Raw genomic sequence first — 10,447 nt, 5'->3', positions numbered from 1 at the left:
TGCAATTGCATAAACAATGAATTCATACTGTTTCATTACTTTGCAGTTTTGACCATTTAACTTTTAAAGCTTTGTAAACGCAGGATAAAGCAATGCGCTGCATACTTACCAGGTTTTTTTTTTTTTTTTTTTGTGTGTGTGTGTGTGTGTGTGTGTGTGTGTGTGTGTGTTTTGCCACTTTCTTGAATGCAGGACTAATACATTTGAGCTTTTTATTGCTTGAGTAGAAAGTGCTCATTACTTATTTAATGCTTATGATATAGAAATTTTTTAAAAATCAAGAAGCTTTTAAAATGGCATACATCACACTGTTGTAGTGGTTGACTTCCTCAGAATGGTCTTCTGTGGTTTTGGTGCAGTGGGAGGAGGCACAGTTGCAGGTCTGAGAGGGGGGAAGCTGTGACTGTGGCTTACTCCCAGACCCCCGTTTTCCAGAGGGAAAGGAGGGAGATGGGGAGGAGGAGGGAGAGGTGGCCCTTGGTGCGGAGTCTTTCCTGGTGGGTGCACAGGCTCACTGTGCCGGTGGACCTCCCTATTTTTTAGGTTGTACCGGTTATCACAGTCAGGGCAGTAGCCATGGTATTGTACTTTCTCACTAAACCGTACCCGTTCTCGAGGCCCTCCCTGCGGGCATCTGTCTTTTTCAGGTCTATGCATCAGAGGCTGCCCGGGAGCCTTGTCCGAGTTAACACTGGGTATGCAGCAGATATCTCCATTGGGGATCTTATTGGGTCCACTAGGCAGACCTCCACTGCGCAGCAGAGTGCCATTGGTCTTCACCCTCTGAGTGTCGTCCCCCTTCACTGGAGTCAGCCGGGGAGGAGGTGGTGGGGGGTTCGGCTTTCTCAGAACCGTGAGGACAGCCGAGGGTTGTGTAGGGCCTCTGAGGAGCTGCGTGGGGGCCTGCACCTTGATCTTCTCTATGCTGGAGGCTGTGCCACTGGAGCTGCTGTTCAACGTGTCCGTCTTGGAGCTGTCAGTCATCTCATCCTCCAGCTGTAGGTCAGAAGTCAGGGTATCAATCTGGTCAACCACCTGATGGGAAGCACAAGGTAACTGTGTTGAAGAAGGAAACAAAGCAACCAGACCCAAAATAAAGTTATGTGCTCTTGTTTTGTTTTTCTGTCTGATTCCAATCTGTCCTGAACCCTTAACTGATACTGAATTAAGCATTCCATTGCTGCTATGGTTTCCAATCTTATAAGATAGCTACTGTCAAAGTGTCAAGAGTCTGAAAACATAATTTTACATTCCTAAAATACATGTGCTATGTATGTGCATTCTAGTTCTGGCTCAGCTATATCCACTAAGGATATAATCCTGGTACAAAGATAGAACTGATTTCTAAAAATGAAAAAAAAAATAGGACTTATGCTCAGTATGCAGAAAGTTATATGAGAACATTTCTGCTAAGCTGGAAATGAGAATTATAAATCAGCAAACTTATAATGTTGGTGACAGCCCTTGGTAGCCAGTGTGAGTCAGCTCTGGCATGTGTATCTGTCTCACTCTTAAAAAGTCTCCATCTTCAACTCTAATAAGTTGACATTTTTATTTCTGATGTTAAATCTCTTTGGTCTTGTTTAACACCTTCATAACTCCCAGTCTGCTTCCTGCTACAGGGTATTTGCACATAGTAAGATCTCTTCCTGAAATGTTCCGCCTATTCGTTTTGTCAAGTAAACCCCTACAAATCTTTAGCATTTAAATTAGTTATTCAGGAAGTAAGTTTTCTCAGTCCTCCTACAGTTGTAGTTTATGTTAATGTGTTAATTATTTTCAAGGAATCATATCTTTCATTCACATATGTTATGGCTTGTGTTTAGTTGTCCCCCCAATGCCTGGTGCAGTCATGGGGCAGGGACTTGTAGAGTTTCAGATTAATTCATGATTAAGGCTGGGATTATGGATCTTAGTACTGCTGAGATTACTACACAAAGCCTGGGGCATAAAGCTTGAATGCAATTTAGGAGAGAGAGGCTTGCTCTGTTGCCATTGTTGCTGTTACTCCTCCTATTTGCTCTTGCTGTTTTGTTGCCTTCAGCTGCCATGAGCTGCTGCTCTCTAACATGTGTAAGTCTGCCTTGGAGCCAGCTAAAACCTCCACTAACTGTGAGCTAAACAAACCTTTCATTCCTTCATTTTGGCTGCCGGATATTTGTCCCAGCAATGAAAGAAAGTAACTGGGACAACATAATTTTAAATTATATTTCGTGAAGTATTCTCAATATTAAAATAATGCTTCCTAGCAATGTGTGTTGGTACACACCTTAGCACTGGAGGCTGAGGCAGGAGGATCACAAATTCAAGCCTAGCCAGGGCAATTTAGTCAATATGGGAGACCTTGTCTCAAAATAAAAATTTAAAAAGGGTGAGAATGTAGCTCAGGTGAAAACTGAGGGTTTTTTTTTAATATTAATTTTATTGAGAAAGAAGTAGCAAAGAGACAATTTCAAAACAGGTAAGTAAGACAGTTACAATAATTAATACATTGCATATTTTTGTCTTCAAAGTAGTTATTCATAGTACTAGATGCAGACATAATATCTTGTCTAAAAACTATTAGTTCAAAACTTTCTTCTCATTGAACTTAGAGAAAGTAACTATATCTATGATAACTATTTTGTACATACAGATACATATTTTTTTCACTACAAAATGGTCCTTTATTTATATCCCCCTTTTTTGTTTACTTTTGTCAGAGATGAGTATTCCATTGCCATTCATATATTGTAGGTGCATGAATTCAGCAAAGTAATACAATGCAGTCCAGTAGTCTATAATAGTAGTGGGTTATCCACATGATTGACAATGTCAGAAGTTGTTAACTTGAGCCTTTTATAGCTCAGCATATTAATATGGATTTACTATTTATACCTTTGTCAGTGAGGACTCAGGACATAACGAGAACCTATACTGTAACATCCTGTAACTCAGTGGTGTCCCAAATTTTCTGATCAAGGAGATTTTGGAGCCACAGAGGAAAGTGACTGATGATGTAGAGCGTGACTAAGGGGAGTCACATGGGGAGAAAACATTCTCTCAGGCTTTCACAGAGAGCAAACTGATCAAGAAATGGCTGTGACTCATCCACATGGTGAACATTGACAAAAGATCTACAAACTGTTGAACTGGGTTTCAGGGTAAATCCTGAGGGGATTTGACTGACCTTGTCAGATCCAACAGTTACATTTTTTTATTATATAGGTCCTGCTTATCTTAGTCCTAACTATCCAGAAGTAAAGTATAAAAATGAGGTAGAAAAAATAAAACATAATCTGTTCTTTGCCTTCAGACTAGGATTTTGTTTCTTTTGTCTAACTTTTTTTGGTAGTTTTTCTACTTCACAGTCTTAGAGAGTATCAATGAAACAAAGCATACAAAATCATTGTATTTTCTTATTAATGCAAAGAGGAATATTTGCCTGATTTTAATGATATGAACACCAAAATAGCTTCCTAAGGGAGGTCATGGAAAAGTTTGTAGGTGAATCTGAGGAATAGAGTTGTCCTCCAGAAAAAACTCAGTTTTATCCAGAGTACAACAAAAATTTTTAAAAGCAGAAAATAAATAATGCTTTCCACACAAAACCCAATATCAATAAAGATAGGCCCTTTGGTTGATTTATGCTATTTCTATTGTATTTTGATAACCTAAAATAGGAATCTATACTTATTAGGGGCTCAAAAATATGTGTTAAATAAATGCCTTGACAGTGACCTGAATGGAGTGTCCAGGTCAAGGGAGAGGAGGGGCCACGTGATGAATGACTTCACTGCAGTCGTTATGAAACGGCTAACAACGCCCAGTCCCGTGACCGAATTCTGTAGGCAGAGGCACTGCTGCATTTGGTAAGGAATGCTCCAAGATCAGGTCTCTGGTTTTTAATGATGTACTGTACATTTAAACAAAGGGTGATTCAAAATAAATGCCAGCAAATGGAAGCTTTTATTACAATGAATTTTTGTGCAGAGCATGTAAGTTGAAATGCTGAAAATGGGTGTGATGGGGCAGGCCTTGTAAGCCTAACACTTTAGGAGGGGAAGAAGGGGAAAAGAAGAGTAAAGGTGTGTCTCGTACAGGCACACATTCACTGTGATGAACATTGTTGTAAACATCTAAAATATACCTATAAAATTATTATTTGGGGGGGCTTACTGGGGATGGAACTCTGGTGCTTATGCCACTGAGGTATATCTCCTGCCAAAATTATTTAAAAAGACAGATCCCACGTTTCTGACCCAGCTTAGGCAATTCCTGCAAAGAAAGAATAAAAGATAGAAAGACAGACAGACAGATCTTGAGAATTACTATTTCTTTGGTTCAAGTGTAAAGAAAGTATTCACTTTCCTATTTTGTTTTTGGAGGTATCATGAAGTTAAAACTTGCTCATTTTTTCCAGGAGTTTATCTATACAGGACCATAGGGCTAGCTGGTGGCACATTCTCTAGCTGTAAGCCAGAGTATGCAGACATTAAATTGGGGAGGATATCTAATGATAGAGGAGCATGCATGGCTCATGAGAACTATGTGTATCATTTCACCTGGAAAAGAGATCAACCTCAAGGTTTTTACTGAGTTAAGTATCTACAGCAAAGGAAAGTAAACATGTTTCCTGGGAAGGAAGTGAAGTGAATTTTCAGAGATGAAAACTGTTGCCTAAGGCCCTGAGAGTTTGGTAGTTCCTGACTGGTGTCAGTCTACATTGTTATATCCTGAGTGCCTCCTGATTGCCAATAAAACACAAAGATTTAAGCAACATTATCATTGTGCAGGGAGTTCTAGGGCATGAGCCTGACCTTCAATAAACATGTAACAGTTAAAATACAATGGCTAAAAGCACTTGAAAACATATTCAATGTGGGTAGAGAAGACCCCAGGAGAGAGGTACATGGGACCTTACTGCCCACGGGCATGAGAGCACTGGTTCAAAGTATCTGTTCCTGAAAGAGTGTGATGGGGCTCCTCTGATAAAGTCAGTGCCAAGTGGCAGTGCTTTAAAGGAAGCCTGTGGCTGAAGGGCATCATTAAATGGGAGGCCAAAGAGGGAGATGGTGGCTGGACTGTGAGTAGCCTTTTATTACTATCATAAAGTACAATGTGGGTGTTTTGGGTTTTGATTCTTTTTTTTTTTTTTAGAATTGGGGATTGAACTCAGGCCAGGAAAGTGTTTATTGTACTGAGCTATCTCCCAGGCCCTTTGGTTTTGATTCTTCAGACAGGGTCTCATTATGTATATCAAGCTGGCCTTGAACTCACAGAAATCCTCCTGCTTTAGCCTCCTGAGTTGTGGAGTTTCTGGTGCCCACCACCAACCTAGGGCAATGTACTTTATAAGAGGAGTTAAGAAGAAAGGAACCAAAGCAGCATTGAGTTAGGATTTGAACAGGGTGAGTTAACTGTGTGTGTGCGTGTGCACTAGTGCTTGATATGCAGTATGGGAGTGTGAACCCAGAGTCTTACACATGAGAGTCTTGCTAAATTGCTCAGGCTTGCCTTCAATTCATGATATGGCTTCCTTGCCTTCTCAAGTAGTTGCGATTACAAGCCTGCACCACTCTACCTGGAAAATTGCTATTTAAAAAAAAATAAATGAAGCATGAAACATCTTCTAGCTAAAACATACAGTATTAGAAAGAAGTTGTAAATAAGCCATCATCCAGACATATCTCAGTGCTATTACAGTTTCAAAAAGAAAAAAAAGCAAAACTTTTACAACAGCTTTTACAATAATGAAAGGAACACTAGGTACTTAAGAGTAAGAAAATTGAGGAATTGGTTTGGATCATTGTAGTTAGGATTAAGAGTGTGAATGGTACACAAAACATGAGGGACAAAAAGGTAGTGTGTGCTCTCGCCTGTCTGCTTTCTGTGGACTGTTTCTCCTCAGTGACGTCCTGGTGCTATGCCACCGTACCTTGGAACCAGCTGACACTGGATAGAAATCTCTACCATCTCTCAGCCAAATAAATCTTTTCTTCTTTAACTTTCAGTGTCAGACATTTTGTCTCAGTAACAATAAAATGTGATTAAGACAACACTTAGTACCAGAGAAGCAGGGTCCTGGCTTTGACTATACCTGACTGTGTGGTTCAGGAGTATTCAGAATTGGCTTGTGGAAAAACAACCTTAGAATGTGTGAGGCTGCTTTGGTGAGAGATGCTGCTCAAAGCTCAAAAGACCAGCATGCAGGTAGAAATGCCTCTGGTAAACAGCAGGTTCAGGAGATTGCTTCTGGGAAGGACTGCCTGCACTGACTGTTAAACTCCAGATGCTGTGTGTTATGGCTTAGCCTAAGTTTGTTTGTATTTTCCTCCTGTCCAGAGACTTTGTCTGAGACTGAGATTAAGGGTGGAAGACTCATTAATATTGCAGAAGAAATTTTAAGATAGTCTAATGTCAAGATGTTGTTGTGGCTACTGCTGAGTGTTTTTAGACAAATTTATGTTATGAACCAAGAGCAAAGAGCCCAGGAACATGATTCAAATGCTGTGAGCTAGGTAGCAAAAGAAGCTTCTGAAAAGCTGCATTCTGCAGAGATGGAATAAAGGAGAAATTGGTTGCTGAAAAGACCAAAAAGAACAACTATTTTAGAAAATTACAACAGAAAATATTGTCTTAGATAATATAAGAACCAGCAATTTGTATTATCTAAGGGCAAATTTGCAAAGGGCAAAGACTGTTTTAACAAGAAAGACCCAGAGCACCATATTTCAGAATGGTGTCAGCCTAGAGAATCCATTCCTCAAAATTCAGTTCAGAGCACTCGATGATCCAGGCACTTGATCCTTCATCCAAAAGAAAAGGAATGCTGGTTACTGCTGTAGCTGGTGGCAGACCTTCGCATCATTGATGTGTCGCTAGTTTTAGATACATAAAGAAAGCAAGAGCTATGGGGCTAAGAAGGATTCTACCTAGATTTCAGAAGAGAGTCTGGGAGGCCAGGCAGTGTGCCCCTGAGAGGACAGTGTGTGAGGCTATAAGTATGAAGCCAGAGTTGAAATGGAGACTGCTGAAATTTGAAGAACCCATGAATGTGGATAGTTTGCAAGAAGGGAGCAGAGGCACTCCAGGAGAGACACCATGAAAGCTAAACCGTCAGCAGTACTGTAGAGGTGAAGCCACCCCAATCCTTGAAGTTCACATCTTGCCATACATTGCCTCAGATGCTGTTTATAACACTATAGGATTTAATGTCTGCCCTGACAGAGTTTGGATTTGCTTTCGTCACATTCCTTTGTATCCCACTATTTGTACCTGTTGAAATGGTAATATCTATTGTGTGCCATTGAATATTGTGTCTTTTTTCCCCCATTTGTACAGGGGCTTGCACATTGTACAAGAGTTTGCCTTAAATCTCAGAAGAGACTTTGGACTTGGACATTTCAGCAGTGCTGAAAATGTAAAGACTTTGGCAACTCTTAGGGATGGAATAAATGCCTTTTGCATAAAAAGATGTGCATTAGTGTTTGGGGGCCAGGAATAGAGTATTATGATTTGTGTCTAAATATTCCCCCAAAGCCTCATGCAGTCATAAATCAGCAAGAAGAAAAAGTAGCTAAGACATTTCATTAAACAAAAAGTAAAATAGCAGGGGCCAAGGAGATGGCTCAGTAGAATAAGTGCTTGCCTGGCAAGCACAAGGGCCTGAGTTCAATTCCTGGTTCTACCAAAAAAAAAAAAAAAAAAAAAGGAAAATAGCAGAAAGTAAAGACTTGAATTCAAGAAGCATAAACACAAAATTGTAAAACAGTGAATCAAAATGTACATTTATTATAAAAGGATACAATATTGATGAAATTGGGAGTGCATTAAAAATATGAAAGTAAAATCCTTGAAAAAATAACATCTTATTATACAAGAATCAAAGTCAAACTTTTTTTTATTTTTTGTATTTTAGGACAGGGTCTACAGGGTCTACAAGGGCTGACTGTATAGATCAGACTCATAGTGATCTTCCTGTTTACAGCCTCCCAAGTGCTGGGATTACAAGTGTGTGCCACAACACCCAGTCTCCATGCGTTTCAGCATGCCCAGGGGGTGAGGCCAGCAAAGCAGGCCTAGGGATTGAACTCCTAGACCCTATGTCTGCCTAAGTAGGTGCTTTACTCTGCTGAGCTATTTGGCAGGCCCACAAAGTCAAATTATTTTAAGATCTTTGTATTCTTTTTGTGTGAGGAAAATCACTACCTTTATAATAAATAAATTTAGATTTTATAAAGTCCAGGACATATACAAAAAATTTTAAGGTAGGGGCCAGCAAGATGGCTCAGTAGGATAAGCACTTGCCTGGCAATCGCAAGGGCCTGAGTTCAGTCCCTGGTTCCATAAATAAATAAATAAATAAATTTAAGGTAACTTTTAAAATAACAAGATTAAAATTATAAGTTTCATAATGATTTAAGTATTAACTTTATAAAAAGAAAATTCAATAAATTTGAATAAAGAGGGAGGAAATAAAGAAACTTAGCAAAAAGCATGGTAAAACAACAAATGTTGGCAAGGCTGTGAGGAAAAGTAACCCTTCTCCACTGCTGGTGGGAATGTAGATTGGTGCAACCATTACGAAAATCAGTGTGGAGTCTCCTTAAAAAACTAGGCCTGGAAATCCCATTCAAACCAGCTATCCCTCTACTGGGAATTTTCTCACAGAAACTGAAAATGTCATATAGTAGTGATATATGTGTACCTATGGTTATAGCAGCACAATTTGTGATAGCCAAATCTTGAAAGCAACCAAGATGCCTGTCACCTGAGGAATTGATGAAAAAGATGTGGTATTTTTATACAATGGAGTATTATTCAGTTATAAAGAGTGATAAACTCGAAGCCTTTATATTTAAGTGGATGCCACTTGAAGACATATTTATAAGTGAAATAAACCAGACCGACCTGTGTAAATATCATATAGCCTCCCTAGTATAAGAACTCAAAAGAAGAAATACAAATAGAAAGGTATAACACAATTAAAAGGAAAGGGAGAACTTGAGGATTAGACAACAGAGGGCAATGCAAATAGCTAGGAAACATGACAGGAGCAAAGCCATACATTTTTATGCATAAGATGGGTAAGGCAATGATCCTGAGACTCTTCAGCAGATTCTCAAAATGAGCAGCTCATTGGTAGAATTCTCAACCTGACTAAATATATATGCTGATACCAGTGAACTAAGCAACTACAATGAAGATAGCAATGTGTAATGGGAGGGTCATGCTTGGAATCCTGTCTTTCTTGTCTTCTAAATACATACTGCTTGTCATAATATACAAATTAGTGCTAAACTGTCTCTCAAGTAAATGTTTGTTTAAAAAAAGGGTAATAAAAGAAAATAAGAGACAAGAAAAACAATTGTCACAGGACTGTCCTGCTAAAATGCTGTATATGGTTAGATTTCTAAATTTCTGGGTAAAAATATGTAACTATTCCTATTTTAAAAATATTTTTCAATTTTTTAATTTTTTCTTCATATTCTGGAGGGACTCAAAGTTTAACATATCAATACTTAATGGAAAATACCTGTTCCATGTTATGCCTAAGATGTTTGATATTCAGACAGATAGTGAAGTTAAGCTCAACAGCCTATGTTGTAGTGTAATGATAAGCTTCTCTTCTGTAGGGTTTACAACCTAAATTTGAAGAATGAAAATTAGAGAAATAGAAGAGCAGCAAGGACAGCCAACATTTTGGTCCTAGCCTTTCAAGGTCAGTGAAGACTCAGGACATAGGAGAACCTGTAGTGTAACATCATGTAACTAAATTGTGTCCCAAATTTTCTGATCAAGGAGATTATGGGGTACAGAAGAAAATGATCGATGATGTAGTGTATACCTAAGGAGAGTAACAGCAAGAGAAAACATTCTCTCAGGCTTTTACAGAGAGCAAATTGGTCAAGCAATTGCCGTCATTCATCTGCATGGCTGACACTGACAAAGGATCTACAAACTGTGGTATAAGGGTTTGTGGATAAATCCTGAGGGGATTTGACTGACCTTGTTTGACTGACCTTGTTATAAAAGTTACATTTCTTGTTCTATAGGTCTTGCTTTATGTTATTCTTAACCATCCAGCAGAAAAGTATAAAAAGCAAAGCCATATGAATATGCAGATCTGTAACAGGCTCAAGTCAACAACTTCTGATATTGCCAGTCTTATGGAAAACCCACTATTAGTATCCAGTACTGGACTATATTGGAATATTTTGCTGAATTCATGCACCTACAATATTTGAATCACAATGGAATACCCATCTCTGACAAAACTAAACAAAAAAATGGGGATACGAATGAAGGACTATTTTGTATTGCATATTCAACATAGTTAGGATAGATATACAGCTACTTTCTCTTAAATGAATAGAAAGATTTGTACTGATAGTGTTTATGGACAGGATGTCATGTCTGCATCTTGTACTACGAATAATCACTAAGAAGACAACAGTAGGGGCTG

At 38.8% G+C, this 10,447-nt stretch overlaps 1 protein-coding gene across 1 annotated transcript in view; it reads right to left on the bottom strand.

Annotated features, from left to right (window-relative positions):
• Nucleotides 1-303: 303 nt before the first annotated feature.
• Prr16 (proline rich 16) overlaps nucleotides 304-10,447 on the bottom strand; it is a 352,155-nt gene continuing 342,011 nt past the window's right edge. Inside the window, exon 3 of the mRNA XM_023700562.1 lies at nucleotides 304-1,035. Within this exon, the coding sequence (XP_023556330.1) occupies nucleotides 304-1,035 (732 nt within the window). The remainder of the gene's footprint in view (nucleotides 1,036-10,447) is intronic.

The sequence above is a fragment of the Octodon degus genome, unplaced genomic scaffold, assembly GCF_000260255.1.
Source record: "Octodon degus isolate 3935 unplaced genomic scaffold, OctDeg1.0 scaffold00124, whole genome shotgun sequence".
NCBI lineage: Eukaryota > Metazoa > Chordata > Mammalia > Rodentia > Octodontidae > Octodon > Octodon degus.
This window is presented reverse-complemented; position numbering and strand designations above follow the sequence as displayed.